Raw genomic sequence first — 27,252 nt, forward strand, 5'->3', positions numbered from 1 at the left:
ATGTCTCTTTCCTGCTTCCCTATTTCAAATCCCTATAAAAATAGTACGCCGAATTCTATAAAAATGTTGAATCGGTATACAAAAACATAACCCTTGGCAAATTGCTGCGCAAAACTAACGTCAGGCTTATTGCTCTCAAAAGACCTAAGAGCGTTTGGCATCGGTAGCATCCAGCTGGAGTTTAGGGCTGCTAGCATTAGGGGCGTAGTGGGCGGCTTAGGGGCTCACACTTTTACGATTAAAACCGCCCTTCACAACATGAAAATACAGTTTAAAAAGTTTCGGTCAGTCGCATACTAACACTAGAAAAGTGTAAGGTTCTAAGACAGCTGCTCAACTACTCCGGGCTTTATCTGTTGATCCCGAATTTGAGGACAAAAGTTTAAAAGGCTCTGATGAAAGATCGGTCAAGCAAAAATCTCATAAAAAAGACCACAGGACTAATATAATCGCTAAACTTCGTTTGAGAGAAATATTTTTTTTTTCAAAATTAATACTACTTTCTAACAGATACATAAACTTTTGTCTCCACAACGAGTAAAAAAAAGAAATCCAGCCTTGCATGTATTTCCTCGGATTAAAAATGTTCAAATGAAAATACAAATTTATTACTTTTTTGCAATTTGAAAACAAATTGGTCAATAGTCAATTCATAAATTACAAAATTCAGTCATTTTCCTTTCAAAGCTAAGATAACAAAAATAAACAAAATGAAGCTTTTATACATAGCGCACCTTTGAACAAGCAATATAGTGCAGTTCGATGCAGAATTTCTTATGCAAAAACTTTTTGTGACCATAGAATTTAAGTATCTCATTGACCTTGGAAGTTAACATTTATTCCGATACGAAAATAATAGGATAGAAAGATGTTTTCGTAGCAAAACTATAATTTCTATTTCCATTTTTTCTGCTTAGCATAGTGACGCAGCCGCGTAATCAATTTTCGACGTCTTCCCATGACCTGTACAAACCAATATCGAAGAATGAGGTCCATTGTTCGGGTTTATGAAATCTAAATGTCGCATCATGAAATTCTCTTGAGGAATTTCTTTCAACTTTTGTGACCGCGACAGCTCGTAATCTTGCAGCTGACCTTCTTTGACCTTAGGAGAGTACACTTCAAACATGTTCGTTCTCATCAGAGTTATCAAATTGCTAGATTCGTCAATTAGCAAGTCGTTCGGGGAGAAATTGAGATCAATTTGTTGGATGACCTGGTTCTTTCCGAGATTGTAAATAGCAATAATCTTTCCGCAATTATCTGCTGCGAACAGATTCAGTCCGTAGTTGTCAACAGCAAGAATATTTACACTCGATAGACTGAAACAAAGTTTGATGGCCTCCATAAAGAGCAAATTTCGGCATTACGCTTTCGGAAATTAATCTAGAAACATCAAGGCCGATAGATTACCGGACAGTAGCCAGGAAATAGACAGTTAAGATCCCTATTTTAAAATGATCCAAAAATACTAAAGACTATTCAAATGATATTCTGATTTTAAATTTCATCCTTATTTTCAAACCAAATTGCAAAATGAATGTCTTTCAGGCAATATAAGCCTATAGTTATACTGTACGAGTGACCTCAATTGAATTTAAATCATAGTTTATTTTTTAATTAGGCGTTAAGTAGGCTTTCGAGTTAGTAGTGCAGAAGTCTTTTATTGACAAGTCAAAGCAGCACAAGTCCTGAAGAAAAACCATTCAAATGAATGTCATTGACCAAGCGAAGTCAACTAGACCTCCAAATGACAAGGAATGGTTTTGAAAACCGGTTAGAAAAACATACCCGGCAGATTGCAGGAAAATAGCCGCCATGGATTCCCATATAGTGAAAAAATGATTTTTGTTCAAACAATTTTAAAGTACAAACTATTTTAATGTCATTTTGGAGCTGAAAATATTCATGTTTCGCAGTGAGACGACACACGGGCTATTATCAATACCAACAAGCATTAGAGATGTTAACTAAGAACAAAACTCGAGTACCGGGCATCTAAAATCGGGCTTTATAGGTTTATCCCGTTTCTATTCATGATTTCGTTTTTTGATACTGACTCTGTTCAAATTGAGTTGCTTTACTGAGCAACTGCTGTCTAAAAACAAATTAAGCAGAATGAAAGAAGAATGTAAAACTAGCCTCGAGAAGTCAAAAAGATTTCACGCAAAATGTTGAACAAGCTGTGAACTAAGGTAAAACGAAAAACTTTTATTCGACGAATTAAAAAAACATAGCAGGACAAGTCCTGAAATACAATTCAAATGGAATGGAAAACTCAAAAGAACTCTACCTGACCAGCAGATCAATTGAACATAGCCAGCCAAAACATCAAAAATTGAGAAACTACAACAATCAAACAAACTAAACAAAAACATACTCATTACTAAAACTCTTGAAGCTTTTTTCCCTTAGGCGAAATTTCATCTCTTTAAAAAAACATGTTTCGAAAATACGTTCAAGATCATTTTATGTTTGTGAAATCGGTCCAGTATTATATCTGCATGACCTTAAAAAATTCATTGGCCCTTGAAGATCGATTGACTCAAAAATGACGGGAAAAAAATGAAATCAATTGCCAAATTTAATAAAATTTTGCTGAAAATTGTGATATTAATATCTTCAGAATCATTTCTCAGAAGCTAGAGGCTCTCCATTAACCCAATTCCAAGCATTAAAAAATTCATTGGCTCAAAGATCGATAGGCAATAATTTTTAGAAAAAACTCAAGAAATAGAAATTCGTTCTATTAAAATGTTCAATTGCCCCTAGCAGCTATCTAATAACATATTATCAAACCCTGGATGAGGTTAGCTGGCTACTGAGGCAAGAAAAACTTAATATAAGACAAAAGTTTTGAAAAAAATTGCAAATTTTATCAAAAAATTTCTAAAATTCGAAAAACTAAATTGTTAATACAAATTCATTGAACAAACAAGCATGCAGTAACTTTTTATCAGACCGTGGAATAGGTTTTGTGGCATTTGAGAATGGACAAATATCAAAAACTGACAAAAATTTTAGGAAACCTTGAAAAAATGGCAAATTTTATACAAAAAATGCCAAATTTCGAGACGTTAAAATGTTGAAAACCACTCCATTATTACTAGAAACCATGCAGTGCTCTATTTTCAAACCATAAATGATATTTCCTGGCCCCTGAAGCTGAAAAATCAAAAAATGACAAATGAAAAAATGAAAAAAAAAACGTGAAAAAAATTGCAAAAATTAGTATCATTTTGCATGTTTGTATTTGTAGTACCAAAACATATAGCACATAAAATGGTCATAACAAGTTATTTTGTCTCGCAAAAGGCCTTCATCATTTTTCAAAAACTTCAACGTAAGACAAAAACAAAATAAAAAAAAATCAGAAAACATGAAAAATGACCTTTTAACCTTTAATTATGGCCATCCCAGCAGCTGCACCACTCAAAGCACTTGAAGGACTACTGGAGCTCACCTTGGGCCTCTAATGAAACTTAATGCCCGCAGGCTCTACATGTTTATCCCGTTTTGAAAGAACAGTCATTGAAAAATGTGTCAACACATCTTAAAAAAAACAGCGCCCCAATACAATTCAAATTCTTTGAAGTGTAAAAATATACCAGGACAAGTCCTGACGTACAATTCAAACAACTAGACCTAGAACGACTATGATTGGATTGCAAAAACCATTTCAAAAAAAATTCGATCCAAAAAATAAAAAGAGTAAAAATCAGAGAAATTGAAGCATGTGAACAAAAAACCGCTAGCGAGAAGGCAAATTTTTGTTGAAACTCCATTATCTCACTCTACTTTAAAAGCAGAAAGAAAAAATATCACGCCGCAAAACCACTCGCGTTTTTGCTCCACTTCCTTTTTCGGCGTGACCAAAATCACTATTCCAATTTGACTTCAAAAATCATGAAAATGTGTGAACAGATCTTTAAAAAAAAAGACAGCGCTCAAATACAATTCAAATTCTTTGAATTGTAATAGGAGCACTATAATAGCCGGCTGAGAGGCTGATGCAGATATTAAACAGTAAAAATTTTATTAAAAAAACAATGTGAAATAGCCGGACATCAACAAAAATCCACCATTGAGACATCATTCTTTTCAGAGACTGTTTTCACTCTGTACTTTGAAAGTCGGATAAAAAATCATACCACAAAACTTCAGTAGACATTTTGGCGTGATTTCAATTGAAATCAATAGCCATTAAAATGTGTCAAAAGATCCATAGAAGAAAACATCACGGGAAGGCTTCGGAACCGACCCTCGACAGCTTTACTTTCAAGCTCTTACTTGAAAAATCATTCACTCTGTTATACTAATGAACTCACAAAACAGATAACAAAACATGGCAGGCAGATTGCCGGGAATTAGCCACCGTTGAAGCACTTGATGCACATCGGGATTGAAACAGAAAAAGAAGAGATAAATTGACTGCGTTTTTTTTAAAGTCAAAAAATGCTCTAATTTGGCTTGCATTTTCAGTTGGATTCTAAAACTATGATTCATTCAGCTTCTAAAGTAAAAGCCGACGTCAGCTAGCGAACACTAATGAACTTTGACAACCCAATTCTCAATGACTTAATGACCGGGTTTTATCGGTTTATCCCGTCACTTTAGATCTTTTGACTTTGACAATATTCAACACATCGCGTAACTGAATGCTTCAAAGAATTAAATTCTATTCAGTCGAAACAGTGAGTGAATTAAGTCAAAATTCAAACGTGAAAATCGAGACCTCTGATGTAAAACGAACAACATGATCAAAAAGTAAAGCGAATTAAAAAACATATCAGGACAAGTCCTGAAATACAATTCAAAGAATTGTATAGATTTATGACCTGACAATCATTTACTCCACTTTAAAAGGCAGATCTGTTAGTAATGACAAATAAGTTCTTGCAGACTAAGCAATAAAACAACACAAGAACACCAAAAACAAGCAAGACTAAAAATTCAACTTCTTTTGAGAAGACAGGATAAACATCAAAAAACAATTGCTATAAACTCAAATTGCCAACTATAATTTTTTAGTTGTGATTAGCTACCCGTCATTAAATGTCGATGAGTCCTCTCACTAATAATAAATAATAAGACAAAAATAACAAAAAAATTGCAATAAAACTCGCTGGCTGAAACTTTTTGAAAAACACTAAGTATAAAAGTCACAGAACGCAACAGCTAGTGAAGGATTCAATTACATCAATTATTTGAGTCCTAAATGACCACTGTTGACACTATTCATCAATGAGAATAAGTGAATACTACCAAAACTAAAAAAACACTAAAACTTTTTTCGAAAAAAAAACGAACAAGCGTATAAGTCACAAAAAGCAATAGCTATGAACTGAAATTATTAGCTTTAATTGAAGCTTTTTTTAGCAAACAATAAGACCTGCCAAAATGAGACTAAGAGTTAAGACAATAAAGTTTAAAATTACAAAAAATTCGACAATTATTATTGAAAACAATTAGTATCAAAGTCCTAGAAAGCACTAGCTTTGAACACAAACGATTGAATCGATAAACTTAATCCCTAGTAGTAGCATCAGAGGCCTGTCCTAATGAGATTATATGATAAGACATCAAAAAGTACAATAAATACTTGCGGAACTCAAAAATTCACTCACAATTTTTGAGAAAAAGTAGTGTCCAAGTCATGAAAAGCACTAGCTATTAAATCGAGTCATTAATTGGTTTCTTTTAAGCCTAATTGGCACCAAATCAGACCTGTCAGTGATGATACGGAGTGATAAGACAAAAGATAAATGCGAAAAAGGGGACAAAATCTAAAATTCAATATTTTGTGACAACAGATAGTGGCAAAGTCCTAAAGTTTTAGCTGCCCCTTAATGAATTCAAGCAAAGGCAAATAGGCACAATTAGAACACATATGTACCGTCTTAAAAGCACTAAAGGAGACGAAACTCTGAAAGCAGAAGTCAAATTGACGCACCTGAAAAAAATCCATCTCAAGTCACGCCTCAAACCTACTCGATTTTTCACTCCCTTTCTTATTTCAGTGTGACCAAAATCACCACTCTAATTTGACTTCTCACTGAACTGAAAAAACCGAAAAAAGTGTAAACAGAATTTTAAAAAAGACAGCGCACCAATACAATTCAAATTCTTTGAATTGTAAAAATGGAGAGCGCCTAAATAATAGCCGATGAGAGGATGACAGGGGCTATTAAATATATCTTTTGTTTATATACTCGATAGGCTCGGACTCCAAAACTTTAATCACAGCATAATCTGGGATATCGTTTCTATACAGTCAATGGCAAACAAAATGATAGACAAAAAACGTTACATACCGAGAAAACGAGCATAAAGATCAAAAATCTGTTAACCTTATTCTTAAAATTGCGAGGGCCCGTCGAAAGTTCATTCGAGACCAATCAAACTAAACCTAATTCTGTTTGGTTAGTGGCTAGCAATAAGACATTAAGCAACTATTAAACAGCACAAATATATTCATTTTTTAGTAAAAATTGGCCCGTAAAACAATTCACTGCTTCTTCTCAAAAACAAAACCTCGAAATATCAAAACCAAGAAAATTTATTTAAAAAGCTAAGACAAGTGGAGAAACTGGCGAAAAACTTCAAAGGTTGACAAAATGATGTCAAATTTAATCAATTTCCAAAAACGAGGTTATTTCGAAATTGATAAGTCACAGAAAATATTAGAATAACCGACTAACGTCGGTTCGTTGATTATTCGCTGATTAAGCAAAAAATAGGCCTCGAATAGATTACAACTGGATTGGTAAAACCATTTAAAAATACATCCGAGCAAAAAATCGAAAAATGAATATAAATCGACGTAAAGATGCTGCTTGTGAACACTAGCGAGAAAGCGAATTTTTGTTCAAACAGCGTTTTCTCACTCAACTTCAAAACTTTCAAAAAACATCAAAAATTTCACACCGCAAAACCACTTGGTTTTTCGCTCCATTTCCTGTTTCGGCGTGACAAAATCATCACTTCTATTTGGCTTCACAGATCATGAAAATGAGTAAGAAAAATACAGCACCCTACTACAATTCAATTTCTTTGAATTGTAATAGGGTCGCTTTAATAGCCGGCTGAGATAAGGTTTTATAAAAATTAACGACAGCTTGATCTTTTTCCAAGCGTCAAAAAAGTGTTCCAATTTAGTCACAGTTTCATAAGATTCTTTACATTTGGTGGAATCGGCAACTAAATTGAAGGGAAATAATCTTAATACTAATTAAAATTAGCAGTATACTCAAAGGAAAATTGATAACTTAATGCACTAACTCTTGGCGGTGGTGGCTTTAATGCACTAAACATTGGGTCTTAGTAACCAGGTTGTTTCATCCAGTTTTTTTTTATTTCACCTTGACCTTGCCCGTATTTGCATAAATTTGCTGACTGATTTCTATATTTCATTCCATTGAAACAGTGAGTAAGATCTATGTACAATAGCCTTTGAGAGGCTGACGACGGCTATTACGCAAAGTCAAGCTTGATAAAAGTCACTGGAAACGTCAAATCGGTCATTCAAATGTCTTTAAAATCAGGTCATACAAATCTGCATTAAAAAAGATACCAACGCGACTTAAATAATTGTTCTCAAACTCTGCAATTATAAAACGAATGGGTACTCACCTCGCTATAGTAAACGAATTGGTACTCACCTCGCTATAGTAATAGACTTGTTGAATGTCAATTCATCGGTTTGCGTTTTGGAACCTGAAGTTGCCTTTGGCACGTCGACTTCAAGAATATTTCCAGCGCTCATTCCCATATATACGAGTCCAGACACTGGATTACAGGTGACAACAAATGAAGTCTCTTTTAGAGAACCAAGATAACACTTGTCACCGAAACCGTCGGAACATGTGAACAAAATAGTTCCCGTGTCCTTCGTACGCTCTAGTACCAGCAGGTCTCGGATTTGTTCAGCAGCGGACGATTTCGGCCGAAGTTGGCAGATCGAAATTGGTTTTGTTGTGAAGCCTTTGATTGATTTGATTTTCTGTTCGTACTTTCCTGAACATAATAGACCAGTTGTTTATAAATCAACCTCTTTAACGCCTTTTTTCCAGAACGTTCTGAGGCTGATTTAACCCACGAGAGGAATGTCGAGTAAAATTTTAAGCACAATATTCAAATAGCTTCTATATTCCCAGATACCAGCTGCAATAGCTTTGTAGACCGGCAGTCTCAAGAAGCAAATAAAATAAGAATGGAGGAGACATTTTTCTTTTAATAATAGCTGAGATTTCGTATTTTTAGAAACTGTACGACTTATGCTTTGTTTCTATTAGCTGCCCTCAAAAAACCTTCAATTATAGTGACATAAACTCAATTGAGCTTATCTCCGTCAATTAAACTGAGCAAAAATCAAAATGAGAGAGGAAAAGTCATATTGAGAGTGACGTAATTCACGAGTGACCAAAAACTTAATCACCCGATTGACGTCACGCACGACAATTATTAGAAATTGCTTGAGAGAAAGAATAAGGTGACGTCAAGATTACGTCATATGGTAACAAAAATCTTAAAGACAAAATAAAAAACAACCGAGAGACTCCGGAATCGAATCAAGTTAGATAAACAAAATGAGCTCAACAAAACGCGCTATCGCTCTAGTTATACTAATAATTTTGAAGCAATAATAGAGGAAAGCCATAATAACATGACAATGGCAAAACTGATAAAGTTAGGCAAAATTAAATCACAAATTGCAACTCCAAAACAACTATTGTAAAACATCTTCCAATAAAGTTAACTGTAATTCAATAAACAACTGCCAACTGACAGAAAAAAGAACAATTACAAAGCTACATACAGCGAAAAGCAAGGAAAAGGAAAAACATTAAAATAACTCTTATTACCAAATTCCTTCCGAAATGCCACTTCACATTTTTGAGAAATACCATTGATACTTCTGCTCGAAAAGTCACCCAACCGCAGCCCGCCAGAGAAACACCCAAATGAACGATTGAAAAAGCAAGCAAAATTTAGATAAATAAAAATTAAATAAAATTACTTAACTTTCCTGAACTAAAACAACTCAAAAACATAACCCAATAAAATCGGGCGAAATGTCTCAAACGACCGGCGAGCGGTTGGCTTCGTCAGTAGCTAGCCACGGAGATTCCAGAATTCGCAGTGAAAAAAAAGTTCAAAACCAAATTTTGTCTCTGGCGTTTTGTTATGTAACCCATCTGCAGGACCTAAAAAGTTTCGTTGGCCAGTAATGATCAGTAAACTCAGAAAAAGACAAATATTCAAAAATATTAAAAACAATTGCAAATTTTAACAAGATCATGCTAAAATTCGTGATATTAATATCTTCAGAAACATTTCATTGTCTCAAGAGATTATACAGTATCCCTATTTCAAGCCTTAAATAGTTTCACTGGCGCATAATGATCCATAAACTGAGAACACAATAAAAATTTTCCAATAATTTGAAACAAAAAAAATTGAATTTTATCAAAAAATTGCAAAAACTTGAGTTATTAAAGTATTATTAAACATTACATTAACTCCAAAAACTATTCAACAGCTTATTATCAAACCTTGTGGAGGTAGGGGGGCCGCTAATGCCGGAAAAATCCAAAAAATAGAAAAATATTTTGAAAAAAAAAATTGAAAATATATTTTAAAAAAATGCTTAAAATCGTGGGAAAAAAATCTTGGAAAAACATTCCATTACATCTAGAAACTATCCAGTGACATAATACTATACCCTAGAGTAGGTTCCTGGGCTCTTGAGGCTGGCGAAAACTAAAAAATGACATCATAATTCAAAAAAGTTGAAAAAATTTGAAGTTGAAAAATTTGAAAGTTGAAAAATTGCTGAAAATTTGCGATATTAAAAAGTTGAAAACTATTCTATGACCAATAAAAAAATTTCCAGTTACGTATAATCAAACCCTTAATGAGGTTTTCTGGCCCCTGGGGCTGGAACATTTGAATAATGACAACAAACGCTAAAAATCGTGATGTTAAAATGTTGAAAACCATTCCATTACCACTAGAAGCTATGCAGTATCCTATTATCAAAGCCTAGAGTAGGTTGATTGACACCTAGGACTGAAAAAACTCAAAGAAGTACAAAATAATTTCAAAAAACTGAAAAGTATAATATTGCGTGTTTTCGTTTGGAGTAGCAAAATCTATAGCTCTTAAAATGGTCATAAAAAGTGCTTATGTCTTGCAAGAGTCCTTTATTAACTTTAAACACCCTCAATTTTAGACTGGTCCAACAAAAACTTCAAAAAATGACGTAAAAACACGAAAAATTGAAACATTTAGGGTTCGAAAACTCCTAAAAACGACCCTTTAAACTTAAAGTACGGCCTTCCCAGTGGCTTCACCACACTAAGCATTTGAAGGACTACTAAAATCGGTTAAGGGCCTCTAATGAAACTTAATGCCCACTGGGCACTACCTGTTTATCCCATTTTTAAGGACGAAAAGTCAAATGGGCCAGACAAAAAATCGGTGAAGCCAAAAATGGCTTCAAAAAGACCAACAGGACTAATATAAATGATAGAAACCTCTAAAAACTACCCTTGACACCATAAATATAAGTCACCATAGATATAACAATATAGACACCATAGATATAACAAAAAAATTTCTGTGAATCGCATACTTTGAAACTAGTGAACTGAAAGGCTCTAAGAGAACTTGAAACCCGGTGGGCGCCACCTGTTTATCCCATTTTTGAGGTCGAAAAGTCAAATCGGTCAGACAAAAAATCGGTGAAGCAAAAATGGCGTATAAAGACCAACAGGACTAATATAATTGATAGAAACTTCGTTTGAGAGCAATTGATCAATATCAAACCAGTCAAAAAATCAGGAAATCCCTAGAATAACAACGGTAAACCATAAAACTGCCCCCAAATGCTATAAAAAAGATGAGAAATACGAAGAAGAAATTAAATAACTAGATAACCTGCGTTGAAAATGCCGCATGTGAACAAAAATTTCGCTCGCTTAGCAAAAAACTTTACTTCTACTCTTCTTTATCTCTATCAAAATGATGTATGAACAAAAACCACTCTAATTTTCTCCCGTATCTTGATTTTTGCTCCGCAGATTGGCCTATTTACTTGTTTAAACGTACAGTGTTGACTTTTACATCCTGTTTAAAATACACTGAACTGATTTTTCTAAAAACAGAAATCACCATAACTCCTCGTTGAGTCGTAAAAAACCAAGAGAAAGCAAATAACAAGTCCGCTCAGTTATCTTTATCGCAGCTATTAATTAAAAGTTTAAAACATACCCGGCAGATTGCCGGAAAATAGCCGCCGTTGATTCCAATAAGCATGATTGGGATTGAACGAATAGACTATATTGAAAAAAAAAGATTTTTGTACAAAAATATTTTTTAAGTCCGATTTATTTTGATGGCATTTCGTAGTTGAACATACTTCTGTTTCTTAGAGAGAGGCTACAGGGGCTACTATCAACGCCAATAAGCATTAGAGGTGGTAACTAAGACTTATAGGAACGACGTTCAAGTAGCGGGCATCTAAAATTGGGCTTTATGGGTTTATCCCGTTTCTATTTCTGACTTCAATTTTTTATACCGACTCTGTTCATTTTGAATTGCTTTACTTAGGAACTGATGTTCAAATTCACTTTTAGCAGAATGAGAGAAGAGAGAAACTAGCCTAGAGAAGTCAAAAAGATTTCACACAAAATGTCGCAAAAGCGGCAAAATGGTAAAGCGAAAAAAAGTTTGACGAAGTAAAAAAAAATACGAGCACAATAATAGCCGGCTGAGAAGATGAGGGCGGCTATTAAATATGTATTGAATGATTTGGCTTCTGTTGATGTGGAATAGTCTGCAACTGAAAAAGTTGAATAATTCGCAGAAAACGACTAATTATGTTTTTGAAAGAATTTGAACAAAAACATGCAGTTTAAGTCAAACTTTTAAGTGAAAGTTTAAGCGAAACTTTTGCAACATACAGGAAAGCGTAGCATACCTTTTGCGTTCAATGCATATTTCAACAGGAGGCCCTTATCCGATGCCAGAATCACCACACTCTGATCTGATGAATATACAAGACAGTCTGTGATGTTATCTGATCCACTCCCATCCAGAGAGGGCCAGCTCTTGGTGGCTGTGATGACATTACTAATACTGAGAGAGGATGACATTTTGACTGCGAGGTCACGACCTAAATAGATAGGGAATTGTAATCAAGTATATGCTATGTAAATGAAGGTAAATGACAAATTCACTTAAACTTTATGAAAAAAAAACAATTAACGTTACAAAACCAAGCTTCATATTAGAAAACCATTAGGACCTCTCTTCACTGAAACTAAGCGATAAGACTACAAAAAAACCAAGAAAAACATGAAAAAATGAAGTATGCATTATATTAAAATACAAAATCTTCTGCTATCAACTTAAATATTAAATAGGCTCAATTGTGTCTGGGACCTGTCAGTAATGCGACAGACAAGAGGAAACAAACACAACCTACTAACATTGGGCGAATTGCTCTTAAACAAGTGGCGAGCAGTAGACTTCGTCAGTAGATAGTTGCGCGACTCAGGGAGGCTAGCTTAAGCTTAATTAAATAGATGAGTAGAGGGTGAGCATGCAGGGTGAGTGATTGGGGCTACGCCTGGAATGAGGTACAGTGGTGGTGGGGGGGGGGGGGGGGGGGGTGTTAGGAGGCCGGAGGGTCAAACTTTTAGAAACACCTTCATATCAGGATTTTAAAAATTGTAAACTGCTTCGATGAATGGCATACTTAGAGACTAGTGAGCCGTAAGGCTCTAAGAAAGATTCTGGGCTTTACCTGCTTATCGGGTTTTTGAGGACGAAAAGACAGAAGGGTCAGACCAAAAATTGGTCAAACCAAAAATCGCAAATATAGCTTGCAGGTTGTCAGAAAAAAGACGCTGTGTTGGCTTTGAAGAGTTGCAGTTTCAAAAAAACCCGTAAAAGCCTCGCCATCGTTTCGCGTCTATTAAAAACATATTGTTCTGACAAATCTTTCTTGAAATTTACGAGAATTTGTTAAATACATGTAGTTAGTTTCTAATGGTTCTAATTAAACTTATGCCATTTTTAAAAGTCTATCAATGTCAATATAAAAAACATAGCCGGCAGATTGCCGGAATAGCTGCGAAAGAATAGACCTGCGTGCCATATAAAAGAGATAGAAACAGATACAGATCTAATTGAAAAATCGACGCCGCTCAAAAAAACTAGGTAAAAAACATTCAGCGATGAATTAATAAAGCTTGTTAAAATTCATTCCACAGAAGCCTCATATTAGGGACCTTTACTGCACATATGAGTTCCTTTGACCTTAAACAAATTCAAATTAAACTTAAGTTTTAAAGTGCAAAAGTCATTTTATTGAGTGAGGTAAGTCACGTATGATCAAAATCTAATCACGCAAATAACCTAAAAACGTTTGCTAAAGCGAGTGAGAAATGACGTCACGCGCGCAAATGCCGTTAGTGAGAGGAAGAAGTCATTCAGAAAATTTGACTTTTTCAGCAGGACAAGTCCTGACGTACAATTCAAAGAATTTTCATTGACTAAACAGAAAAACTAGACCTAGAATGGACTATGAGTGAATTGACAAAACCGTTTTTAAGAAATCAGATCAAAAAATAAGAAAAAAACCAAAAAATCAATGTCAAAATGCCGCATGTGAACAAAAAAACCACTAGCGAGAAATGAAAAATTAATTCAAACAAAAACTAGGCATAGAATGAGCTGTGAATGGATTGGGAAAACCATTTAGAAAAAAATCCGATCCAAAAAATCGAAAAAAAAAACAGTAAAAATCAGAGTGAAATTGCCGCATGTGAACAAAAAACCACTACCGAGAAACAGAATTTTTGTTCAAACACCATTTTCGCACTCTACTTTAAAATTAGAGCAAAAAAAATTCACGCCGCAAAAACACTCGCTTTTTCGCTCCATTTCCTGTTTCGGCGTGACCAAATTCACTACTCCAATTTGACTTCAAAAATCATGAAAATGTGTGAACAGATCTTTAAAAAAAAAGACAGCGCCCCAATACAATTCAAATTCTTTGAATTGTAAAAAAAACCAAGAGCCCCGCAATATAGCTACGCTCAGCTTACAGCTTCGCAGCTATAAAAAAGATTTTTTGGCTGCGAAAACTTGTGAATGCGAGGGTTCAGAAAAATATGAGCGAACACACTACCATGCCCCCTCGTCTCCTATCGACAACCAAATATAATCGTTATTATCAATCATATCATCAGTATTCGGAAATCAAGTTAAGATTCAACTCCTCTTCTGGCTTCAAATCTGACTGCTGACAAGACTGTAGATTAATTGGATGTATGCAAAGAAACTCAACCTAAATCTCATAGATTCCTAACATCCCAATACCAGTACTTACTGAACTCCGAGTTGACATCTGAGACACCTGACATCACCGACATGTTATCATGTTCCACATTGAATCGTTTCACTTTCACAGCTCTATCGCCCCCAGCTGCATATGCTGACCCACAACTAGACAAACTTAATCTCTCCTCGTGCTCGATAGAGCATTTGTCCTCAGGAGGATCATATTGATACTCTGAGGGCTTCTTCGGAATCTGATAGAGCTCCAGGGCTTTCAACAATTTGTCAAAGGCCACTTCAAAGTCTTCTGATGCAAAATCCACTTTTTGAACTTTGTCCAGATCTGAAAAATATCACTGAAAACTCCGGAAGACCCATAACTGAAACTAACACTGACATTTGGAAAAGCAAATCCATCAAAAATGTGAAATATCCCGTTCACAACATTGAATCTCACGAACAGTAATGTCACGAGTTCATCACTGAGACTTAAAATAGGAACGTGTAAAGTTTTTGGCACAAGTTTCTGACAAAAACCTTTGGTTTGAAACCCTGCGAAGCAAAAACAACAACAAACTTTTCTTACCTATCCAATCAATTCCATTTTTGTCAGTTTTTTCACTGACAAATTGAGCCATGTCAAAAACTGTCTTTCCCTGTGACCCGGGTACAATGAGAGGTAAGAAATGAATTTGCTCTTTCCTCCACAACAAACTGGCGTAGCTAATCTCCTTGCTGCACTCATTGCTTTCCGCATACGTGTCACATAAACAGGCTGAAAGACAGGCATGTGTTTGTATCAAAGTTTGTATCAAAAATAAAACCCAGCGGGCAAATTGCCGGAAAGTAGCCGTCGTTGACGCAAATCTGGATTGAAGCATAAAAAGAAAAAGAAGCGATAAAAGTTGACAAAATTTATTTCAAAACTGTCAAAAAGTGTTATAATTTGGTTTTCAGTTTCCATAAGATTCCAAAACTATACTTAATTCAGCTTCTAAAGTAAAGGCTATTAAGCTCAATAATAATGCAGCCAAACAATCGCTCTAATGAACTTTGAAAAACTAAGGCATTAATGACTTAATGACAGGGCTTTATCGATCTAACCCCGTTTTGATTTTGCTCTTTTGACCTTGACCGTATTCACTACATTGCCTAATTCAATGAGAGAAAGAACTTACAATCCATTCACTTGAAAGAGCCAAACTTGAAAGCCATGACCTATGTAAAACGAAAAACGTGATCATCTAAAGGTCAAAAACAACTAAAACATAGCAGGACAAATCCTGAATTACAATGCGAAGAATTGAATAAACTAAGGACTGACCTGGACATGAAAATAAGACACGTTTCCAGCAAAAAAAATCGTTAATCAACAAAGCATACGACATGCACTGTTCTTTTCGCTAAAATTTGCACAAGTAAACATTTTTTCCCAAAAATCAGTGTCGTAAAAATCATCAACCTTAAAACAATTAACATAACTATTGAGACCATGTATCTTAGAATGTGTAAACCATACAACAATCATCCCGAAACCAATGCGAGACCAAATGAAAACGGGGAAAACCAAAAAAATAACCGACAAAACCACAAAATTGAAAAAGCGTCTGATAAAAATTCTTCAAGCTTTTTCCTATAAAACTCTCGGCAGACTTCGTAATAGAGGCGGTTTGCAACAAAATTTTACAATTTGACAGGAAATCGCAAAAAAAATCCGAAAACCAAAAGGTGTACAAATTATTTTGATAAAAATACCATGTCTAGCATTCAATTGTCATCTCATAGAAGCAAAACCTATAGAAAAACTGTTCATAAGAATTGAACAGGAAAAAATTCGAGAAGCATAAAATGAAAAGAATTAGGCAAAAAACCTTATGTGAAAGACCAAAAAACTTAGACTAATTCACCCAATTTCTTAAAATGAAAACAATGAGATCAATCAAATTAAAAGACAACCAAAACTGCTAGGACAATTAATTTCAATCACAAAACTCCTCAAATGCTATACAAAATTGAACACACCCACTGCAAAACGAGCTTAAAACAAGGCAAAATGGTAAAAATGACTGAAAATTTAAGTCTTAAAGGGTACTATTTGCCTCAGATAGTCAAAAAAGAAACACCTTTGACTAAAAAGTTTTGGAGTGTAGTAAAACAAGCAGCAAGTGATCACCAATTTTCGCTCGCTCAGAAAGATTTTTCACATCTATTTTTTTGATCTCTCAACAAAGCGACAACAAGAGGAAAATATTCTGCTCTTCAAGATTTTTTTCAGGAATCGTCCTAAAAGTTTTTTCACACATTTCACTTTCTGATTCAAATGCAATTCAACAAATTACCGATAACACGCTCCACCAATATTACTCTTCAAATCACAATAGTAAAACATAGCCAACAAAATTCTTAAGTACTTGAATACTCAGGGAAAATAGAAAAACTCCGTCAATTAATGAAGTATTCGTCACAAAAAACTAACTGATTTGCTGATTTGGAAAAAAAAGAAAAATTAAAGTAATCCCTCAAATAGAAGCGCACATTCAAACGTAGAAAACAAATTGAACGGACCGCAAAAAATTCCTTCACTTTTTTTAAAATAATAGCTGCAATGTTATTATTAATAATATATGTAACTTATTGCTGCTTCTAATAGCAGCTCTCCCAAAAATCTCGAATTATTGTGACATATACTCAGTTTAACTCATCGCTGTAAACTTAAGTAAAACAATGAATTTTTGAAAGCGAGGGAAGTTGTTTTTCAGTGATGTAGGTTACGTGTAAACGAAAACTTCCTGATCAATCGATTTAACTAAAAACTCGCTGTAATAAAATTGAAAATTGATATCAAGCACAGAATCCACTAAACAATGCACGAATAAATAAACAGATTTGCATACACTAATAAAAAACAGATTATAACAGGTTATAAATAAATAAACAGATTTGTATAAATAGGTAGATAAAAAGCAGATTAGGGGAGATAGTGGTCTCAATTTTTGGTAACAAAATTGTTACGATGCAAAAAAAACCAAGGGAAGGCTAATAACAGCTCGTTATCGCAGTTATTAATACCTGAAGCCAAGAGTCACTTTAACGGCGATTAAAAAACAAACGTCAGACGAATGACAGGTGAGACGAATGACAGGTGAGACAACTTATCTTAGAGAGTGAACGGGGAAAACTGAACCGGGGGGGGGGGGGGGGTTCGCATCAGTCCCACATGGGAGTCTGACTTTTACCAATCAACAATAGCGGTTTTCTATCACATTTAAAATCGCCTTTATATTAGCAACAGACTTAAAACTTGATTGCGAGAAAATCCTATCACGCTGAAGTCAATAATCCAAGAGAGTGAAGAAAGTTCTAGACGTGCGCAGAAATTATGCAAAAAAGACGCTTAAGTTTGCAAGGAATGATTCAAACTTTGAGCAAGAGCAATTATTTACCTTACACTGTAAAAGCGAAAAGAACAGAGCTAAAAAATGTCTATATGAGCAAAATGACAGAAAAAGCTTAAAATTGCACAAAAAGTATGAAAAATTCCTAAAACGATTCAAAAAATCTCCAAACAATTACTTGTCTCGCTCTCTGTCACAATTATGCACTAACAAAAACAGCTCTATTTTCTCTCTTTGTTTGACTTTTGTTCAGCCGATTGACCTAAAGAGCTGTTTTCAAGTGTGGCATTGACTACTTCATCCGGTTTCAAGGACGCTTAACAGATTAAAGAACCGAAGATGACCATAATTCTTCTTCCGGTCGTAAACATCCCCAATAATTTCCAAATTAGCCTGGCTATCGCTACGGCTATTAAAAATAGCTATACTGAATAGATGTGCGGGGCTACCAATATAGATTCCTATTGTTTTATGGGCTAGCAAATCTAGCACTTCCAATGTTACCAACAGTTCGTCTATTTACATATAATAAAACACGGCAGTTCATCCGATTCGCTGCAGCATAGATCCATCGCCCACATATAAAGATTGCACAAAACAAAAACGCAAAAAATTCAGCGAAGAGGATCTGGAAAAAAAATTTTCAACAGTTGGCATTCATAGCAAATTACCCAGTTTTTGATTACAAAAAGTCAGTTGGTTAAACGACAGAAACTAACTGCAAAAAAGAAGGAGGACTAATAGTTACAAACTTCGTTTGAGAATAATTAATAAAATTGAAAATTGATATCAAGCATGAAATTCACTAGAAATTGCACATTCGAATACATTAAAACAAAAAAGATTGTAAAAGGTTATAAATAAATAAACAGATTTAAATACATAGACAGATAAAAGCGATATGTAGATAGTGGTCTCAATTTTTGGTAACAAAATTGTTGCGATGCAATAAAAGAACCAAGAGAAGGCAAATAACAGCTCGTTATCGCAGCTATTAATACCCGAAGCCAACAGGCACGTAAGCCGCAACTTAAAACAAACCAACTTACGTCAGACGAATTGCTCTCGAGTAGCAGGCGAGACAACTTAGCTTAGAGGGTGAACGGGGAAAACTGACGCGGAGGGGTTCGCATCAGTCTGTGGCAGTCCGACTTTTACCATTCAAGTATAGCGGTTTTCCATGAAATTTAAAATTTCCTTTATATTAGCAACAGACTTAAAATTTGAATGAGAGAAATTCCTATTACGCTTAAATCAATATTCCAAGAGAGTGAGGACTGTTGTAGAACAACGCAAAAAAGATCAAGCAAAAATAATGCATAAAAAAGACGCCTATGTTTGCAATAATTGATTCATACTTTGATCAAGGGCAATTATTTACCGTACACAGTATAAGCAAAAAGATCAGAGCTAAAAATGGTCTAAATGAGCATAATGACAAAAATAGCTCAAAATTGCACAAAAAGTATAAAAAGTTCCCAAAACGATTTAAACCATCTCCAAACAATTATTTGTCAGTATATATTTCACACCTACTTGTCTCGCACTCTCTCAGAATTACGCAGTAACGAAAACAGCTCTGTTTTCTCTCTTTGTTTGACTTTTGTTCAGCCGATTGACCTAAAGACATGTTTTCAAGTGTGGCATTGACTACTTCATCCGGTTTCAAGGACGCTTAACAGATTAAAGAACCGAAGATGACCATAATTCTTCTTCCGGTCGTAAACATCCCCAATAAGATCCAAATTAGCCTGGCTATCGCTACGGCTATTAAAAATAGCTATACTGAATAGATGTGCGGGGCTACCAATATAGATTCCTATTGTTTTATGGGCTAGCAAATCTAGCACTTCCAATGTTACCAACAGTTCGTCTATTTACATATAATAAAACATGGCAGTTCATCCGATTCGCTGCAGCATAGATCCATCGCCCACATATAAAGATTGCACAAAAAAACGCAAAAAATTCAGCGAAGACGATCTGGAAAAAAAATTTTCAACAGTTGGCATTCATAGCAAATTACCCAGTTTTTGATTACAAAAAGTCAGTTGGTTAAACGACAGAAACTAACTGCAAAAAAGAAGGAGGACCAATAGTTACAAACTTCGTTTGAGAATAATTAATAAAATTGAAAATTGATATCAAGCATGAAATTCACTAGAAATTGCACATTCGAATACATTAAAACAAAAAAGATTGTAAAAGGTTATAAATAAATAAACAGATTTAAATACATAGACAGATAAAAGCGATATGTAGATAGTGGTCTCAATTTTTGGTAACAAAATTGTTGCGATGCAATAAAAGAACCAAGAGAAGGCAAATAACAGCTCGTTATCGCAGCTATTAATACCCGAAGCCAACAGGCACGTAAGCCGCAACTTAAAACAAACCAACTTACGTCAGACGAATTGCTCTCGAGTAGCAGGCGAGACAACTTAGCTTAGAGGGTGAACGGGGAAAACTGACGCGGAGGGGTTCGCATCAGTCTGTGGCAGTCCGACTTTTACCATTCAAGTATAGCGGTTTTCCATGAAATTTAAAATTTCCTTTATATTAGCAACAGACTTAAAATTTGAATGAGAGAAATTCCTATTACACTTAAATCAATATTCCAAGAGAGTGAGGACTGTTGTAGAACAACGCAAAAAAGATCAAGCAAAAATAATGCATAAAAAAGACGCCTATGTTTGCAATAATTGATTCATACTTTGATCAAGGGCAATTATTTACCGTACACAGTATAAGCAAAAAGATCAGAGCTAAAAATGGTCTAAATGAGCATAATGACAAAAATAGCTCAAAATTGCACAAAAAGTATAAAAAGTTCCCAAAACGATTTAAACCATCTCCAAACAATTATTTGTCAGTATATATTTCACACCTACTTGTCTCGCACTCTCTCAGAATTACGCAGTAACGAAAACAGCTCTGTTTTCTCTCTTTGTTTGACTTTTGTTCAGCCGATTGACCTAAAGAGCTGTTTTCAAGTGTGGCATTGACTACTTCATCCGGTTTCAAGGACGCTTAACAGATTAAAGAACCGAAGATGACCATAATTCTTCTTCCGGTCGTAAACATCCCCAATAATTTCCAAATTAGCCTGGCTATCGCTACGGCTATTAAAAATAGCTATACTGAATAGATGTGCGGGGCTACCAATATAGATTCCTATTGTTTTATGGGCTAGCAAATCTAGCACTTCCAATGTTACCAACAGTTCGTCTATTTACATATAATAAAACACGGCAGTTCATCCGATTCGCTGCAGCATAGATCCATCGCCCACATATAAAGATTGCACAAAACAAAAACGCAAAAAATTCAGCGAAGAGGATCTGGAAAAAAAATTTTCAACAGTTGGCATTCATAGCAAATTACCCAGTTTTTGATTACAAAAAGTCAGTTGGTTAAACGACAGAAACTAACTGCAAAAAAGAAGGAGGACTAATAGTTACAAACTTCGTTTGAGAATAATTAATAAAATTGAAAATTGATATCAAGCATGAAATTCACTAGAAATTGCACATTCGAATACATTAAAACAAAAAAGATTGTAAAAGGTTATAAATAAATAAACAGATTTAAATACATAGACAGATAAAAGCGATATGTAGATAGTGGTCTCAATTTTTGGTAACAAAATTGTTGCGATGCAATAAAAGAACCAAGAGAAGGCAAATAACAGCTCGTTATCGCAGCTATTAATACCCGAAGCCAACAGGCACGTAAGCCGCAACTTAAAACAAACCAACTTACGTCAGACGAATTGCTCTCGAGTAGCAGGCGAGACAACTTAGCTTAGAGGGTGAACGGGGAAAACTGACGCGGAGGGGTTCGCATCAGTCTGTGGCAGTCCGACTTTTACCATTCAAGTATAGCGGTTTTCCATGAAATTTAAAATTTCCTTTATATTAGCAACAGACTTAAAATTTGAATGAGAGAAATTCCTATTACGCTTAAATCAATATTCCAAGAGAGTGAGGACTGTTGTAGAACAACGCAAAAAAGATCAAGCAAAAATAATGCATAAAAAAGACGCCTATGTTTGCAATAATTGATTCATACTTTGATCAAGGGCAATTATTTACCGTACACAGTATAAGCAAAAAGATCAGAGCTAAAAATGGTCTAAATGAGCATAATGACAAAAATAGCTCAAAATTGCACAAAAAGTATAAAAAGTTCCCAAAACGATTTAAACCATCTCCAAACAACTATTTGTCAGTATATATTTCACACCTACTTGTCTCGCACTCTCTCAGAATTACGCAGTAACGAAAACAGCTCTGTTTTCTCTTTTTGTTTGACTTTTGTTCAGCCGATTGACCTAAAGACCTGTTTTCAAGTGTGGAATTGACTACTTCATCCGGTTTCAAGGACGCTTAACAGATGAAAGAACAGAAGATTACCATAACTCTTCTTCCAGTCGTAAATTCCCCCAATGAGACCAATATTAGAAATCAGCAAACCAATAATAGAAGTCAATAATTGCTACGGCTATTAAAAGTAGCTGTACTGAATAGATGTGCGGGGCAACCAAAATAGATTTCTATTGTTTTATGGGCTAGCAAATCTAGCACTTCCAATGTTTCCAACAGTTCGTCTATTTACATATAATAAAACACTGCAGTTCGTCCGATTCGCTTCAGCATAGATCCATCGCTCATATAAAGATAGCAAAACACTAAAACGCAAAAAAAACTCAGCGAAGAGGATTTCGGAAAAAATCAATCAACAGCTGACTTTCATAGCAATCAGACAGCCAGAAAATAGCTGCGATTGCTTGCCGACATGCAGTCTTAAAATACCGATGAAAAAAGATGAAATCTTAGATGAACTCGAAGAGCCTCGCCTTCACAGCATGCATTTATATTTATTCAACGATTTCTATAAATACAGTTTTCAGAAACTAGTGAGCTAAAGGGCTCTAAGAAATCTTGCCCTCCAGGCTTTAACTAATTACCCCATTTTTGAGTTCGAAAAGGCAGTTGGTTAAAAGACAAAAACTATCTGTAAAGAAAAACAGGACTAATAGTTACTACAATTTTCGTTTGAGAATATTTAATTAGTAGACGTTCGACAGTTTAAAATGAGAGAGAGAGAAAGAGAGAGAGAGAGAGAGAGAGAGAGAGAGAGAGAGAGATAGAGAGAGAGAGTTAATTCCTCTGAGTAAAAACAAACATCAAAATATTACACAACAAAAACTCCTACTTTTATTGTTTAAAATCAGAAAACGTCAAGTTACCTTTGCATTACAAATAAAACCACTGTACACTCAGAGAAGACAATTTACGGATCCGACTGGATCACTGAGCATTGCCCTTAATTTTTTTTTACAATTGGATATGTCTATTCAAAAGAAAAAAAATCTATTGAAAGATATTAGATGAAATTCTCAGTTTAGTTGAAGGAATTTTCAGTTTTTGGCATAAATTTTTACCCCTTTAGAAGACCCCCGGCGACAGCAAATTGAACCATTCTGTGATGTCTTTTTAATAAACTGAAAAAAAATCGCAGAAGGTCTATACAAAGTAGCAATTACGAGAAGATTGTTTTTGTTAATTCATTATTCGATAAAATAGAGTTGTCTCTGATCTTGTGCACCAGACTGACAAACGAACATCTAGAAAGCTCATTAAAGATTGGTGGTAACACATTGTTTTCGATAAAAAGATTAAGTAATTTGGCACCTCTGTATCTCAGTGAATTCCTTTCAAAATGAGACAACAAGGACATTAAACAATAACTCCTCAAAAAAAAGGTCTGAATAACTTTTAGGGGTGCAAAAAATCCGACTAGTGAGGGAATCGAACACTCACCCTTCTGCGTTCTTGACTCACGCACTCGACTGTCAGACCTTTATTTTCTCCTAGTTTAAAATCGCTTTTTTTCAACGCTGTCTTAATTTCTCAATGAGAGCAATTTAAATTTAGGTCAAGAAAAAAATCAAGAAGCAAAGCGTGAAAAAGTCTGGAAATGTTCTGGAAGAAAATGGTCGAGCGAAAAAGATGCATAAACAAACACACGCACGCTTACAATGATTGCATCAAACTTCGTTCGGGAGAAATTAAAACTCGGATCTAATCTGTTTCTCCGCACTGTTTTTATAACTCCCCAGTAGTATAAAAAAATGACTAGAACCTCACCGGGGGGGGGGGACGGACACTTTTGGAAGCCTGATTTTCTCGGCCCAACAACACCGGGGGGGACGTCTAATTTTTTTGAAATTGGAATAAAATGTCCCCCCTTATTTTTAAGTTCTAGTCAGTTTTTTTAAGATTTTACGGTGCTATATTATTATTTCATTCGTCTAAAATTTTCTTAGGCTAATTGAAACCAGTTCTAATTCTTTGCAACTTTTGCAACTTTCCCGCCAAAAACTAAGCAGAGCTAGACAAAGGCGCGTTAATATGTCCCACTTTTATAACGCTTATCTCGCCATTTCTACGCACTATTGTTCGCCGCTGCTAACTTTCGCAAATTTTAAGCGTGCATTTATCCAATTTTAACAAAACCTAAACAGATTTTTAGCCAAAAATGTTCCAAATTTTCGGTTTTTTGGTCCCCCACTAGGTTTTTGCGGCAAGATCTTAGAAAAATTCGCCGACAGATCAAAAATTGAAGATTATGAGAACCTAATAAAGGGTTTGGGGGACTCAGGGAAACGAGCTTGAAAACATTTTTGGCTTAAAAAAACACATAAGAGGGGGGTTAAAAAAACATTGTCTAGATCAAAATTGTCTGATACATCGTGCTCCAGAATTAAACTTTATCATTTTCCTTTAAGCAGCTCTGGATCAGTTGGTCAATTTGTTAGTATAAAGCCAGACCTTAAATATTCAGAGAAAGAAACAGTTTATCTTTTGATCGACTCACTCACTTTATCTTCAATCTCCAGGAAACCAGTCAATAATCGGAAGCGAATTTCTCAATACTTTTCTTTTTCCAAACAGAATAATTTTCATTAAGTAGTGGGGGGAGGTGGAGGTGGGGGAGGAGGTGGAGGTGGAGGTGGGGGAGGAGGTGGAGGTGGGGGAGGAGGTGGAGGTGGGGGAGGAGGTGGAGGTGGAGGTGGGGGAGGAGGTGGAGGTGGGGGAAGAGGAAAGTAAATTCACAATGTCCTGTAAATAAGAGGGTAGAGGGAAATTTCACCAAACAGTTCTTGAGTTAGGGGATTTCAACAGATTTCAAACAAATGGTAGTGTAGTTCTAGATAAAATTTCTGAAACAAATTGAGAAATTCGCGAGTTTTCGAGCAGCGCAAGCCCCCTCTTACAATTTTCAACGGAAGAAAACGTTTGCCATGGAATATATAAAGGTGAGAACTGATAGTATAAACTGGAAAAAATACTAGAAAGAGGTATAATCATTTTTTCAAACTCTTTTTAATCCTTGGACATCGTGTAATTTTAATCGACTAATAGATGTTAATCATAGGACAATTCTGACATTTTTTAAGGTTGAATACATTTGGTTTGTTCTATTGGGCTTCAATGACCTTAAATTTCTTATATCTGTTTGCGGGAGTGGGGGTCAATTAACAAAAAAACCCTTGTTCAACTAAATGAACGAACCTGTTTTTTCAGTCAGGATCAGACACCTGTCATTAATAGATATCTGCTACCACATTCAAGATGGTTCCGCCAAATGTGAAGACTCCACTAAGACGTGAGTTTCCTGAATTTGCTATTTGTTTAATGAAATTTTGTCAAATGACAGCACTGACAAACGTTTCAACAGAGTTGGTCTCTTAACTTTGAAATGACTCTGGTTATAGATTGAAAAAGTCTATGAAGCAGGAAAACCTGTTTTAATTTTCTTTTGTTTAAGCTATTAAATTGTGTCTCAACCGTGGGTTCATTGACCTCCATATTTGCCACTGTGGAAAGTGCAGGAATCCGAGGATCTTTGATATTCAAGATCAAGTTATTCAAGAGGGTGCAAACGGACAACTTCATATCACTCTACGCAACCATTGAGTAAGAAAAACTTGTTATTGCATGGGTTAAGGGTGGGAACTATATGCTCTATCCGGTTTTTTTCTGTTTAAATCATTCCTTTATTTATATGAACCGGATAAAGGGTAGCAACTTTGGCTTTTAGAAGAATCTGGCTGGGATACTTGAATATATTGCAAGCTTTTAAAATGTGTGTCAGTGTGTTTTGTGCTCAACACTTGCTTTTAGAACGTTTAGCAACAGCGTCAATTACCATAACTCCACTGAGCTATTATATATATAAAGTATAAATTAGACATCACAAGGCCTAAAGTACACCAGGGACTGAAGGGGGAAGAACCACGTTTGATCAACCTAGGCACTCGGGGTTGTGATGACCGATTTAGTACCCCGGAAACCAACTTGATTCACAAGCACCACCATCACAAAAATTTACGAGTGCCACAGTTTATATAAAAAAAATTAAAGCTACTAGATAAGCGAGGAGGGAAAAAGGTTTTGTTTAGCTTCACCGGGGGTGAAGTGAACTACCTTTTTCTTTGTTCCATAGCCAAGATGAAGAGAATCAACAAAGTCTACTACATCACTGAGGTACGTATTAGTTTATTCATCTTCGCTACTTGAGTCCATTATCACAGCTCGACGTTTTTTCGCCTTCGAAATTCTAGCTTTTCTCATGTTTTGTCTTTTATTTTTGTTTTGCCTGTGATCTGGTAGAGCCATTTGCTCCACTTGTTGACTCTCTGTGTCTGATTCTACCGCTTGACTTAGTATAAAACCATCACAAGCTGGGTCTGTAGAGGATCCACTGTCCGAAAACTCTGACAAATTGTCAAAATCTACTACGTTTTCGTTTAATTCATCCTCGCTGTATTCGCGTTGGTGAAAACCTGGGTCGGGAATTGAGTTTAAACTTGTGTTGAGCATACTGCTTGAATGTGGAATGTTTGTTGTATGTTGTGTTTGCTGCTTGTTTTGTACTGTTGTTGCTGGTGCTGCCTGCTTTCCAGCACCTGCTGCTGGCTTTCCTGCGGCTGCTGCTCGCTTTCCAGCGCCTGCTGCCCAGCTACCGAAGCCTGCTGCCTGCTTTCCTGCTCCTGCTGCCCGCTTTCCTGCGCATGCTGCCCGATTTCCTGCTCGCTTTCGCCCGAGTCATCCGCTCCCCAATCGGGCTCATTCATTATTGACTTGAAGAACATATCCTCTCGTATCGAACGATGACCATAGGGCAGCATGGAAACTTGGTCACTCATAATAAACCGCTTGTCATCGTAGCCTGACAAAGACTTCTTGTTTACAGCAATTGTGTGGAGCCTGTGGTTGCTTGAAGCTATTCGAGTGTTCAGCAAACGCACCACCTCGCCGCCCAAAAGAGTTCGTTTGTACAGCTCGTGGGTCATACTGCGGCGGGCATCTTTTGTCACTCCTTTTGCTGACTGCTTAGCAGGACCTGAAAAAAAAACTTGATCATTTGCAATTCATCCGAGCTTTCCTGCCTGCAGAAAAAACTTGAACTATCTGAATGCCTAATGCGTGCTTGTTTT

General features: G+C 35.6%; 1 protein-coding gene across 2 annotated transcripts in view; it reads right to left on the bottom strand.

Annotated features, from left to right (window-relative positions):
• Positions 1–630: 630 nt before the first annotated feature.
• The window catches only part of LOC142345668 (uncharacterized), a 68,954-nt gene continuing 42,332 nt past the window's right edge, over positions 631–27,252 (bottom strand). For both annotated transcript variants that reach the window (XM_075397881.1, XM_075397880.1), the window contains exons 5-9: positions 14,936–15,124; positions 14,402–14,692; positions 11,984–12,178; positions 7,662–8,016; positions 631–1,322 (exon numbers count right to left, since the gene is read on the bottom strand). In XM_075397881.1, coding sequence (XP_075253996.1) covers positions 914–1,322; positions 7,662–8,016; positions 11,984–12,178; positions 14,402–14,692; positions 14,936–15,124 — 1,439 coding nt within the window. In that variant the 3' untranslated portion in view covers positions 631–913. The remainder of the gene's footprint in view (positions 1,323–7,661; positions 8,017–11,983; positions 12,179–14,401; positions 14,693–14,935; positions 15,125–27,252) is intronic.

This window comes from Convolutriloba macropyga, chromosome 9, assembly GCF_964194025.1.
Source record: "Convolutriloba macropyga chromosome 9, txConMacr16.3, whole genome shotgun sequence".
NCBI classification, from domain to species: domain Eukaryota; kingdom Metazoa; phylum Xenacoelomorpha; order Acoela; family Convolutidae; genus Convolutriloba; species Convolutriloba macropyga.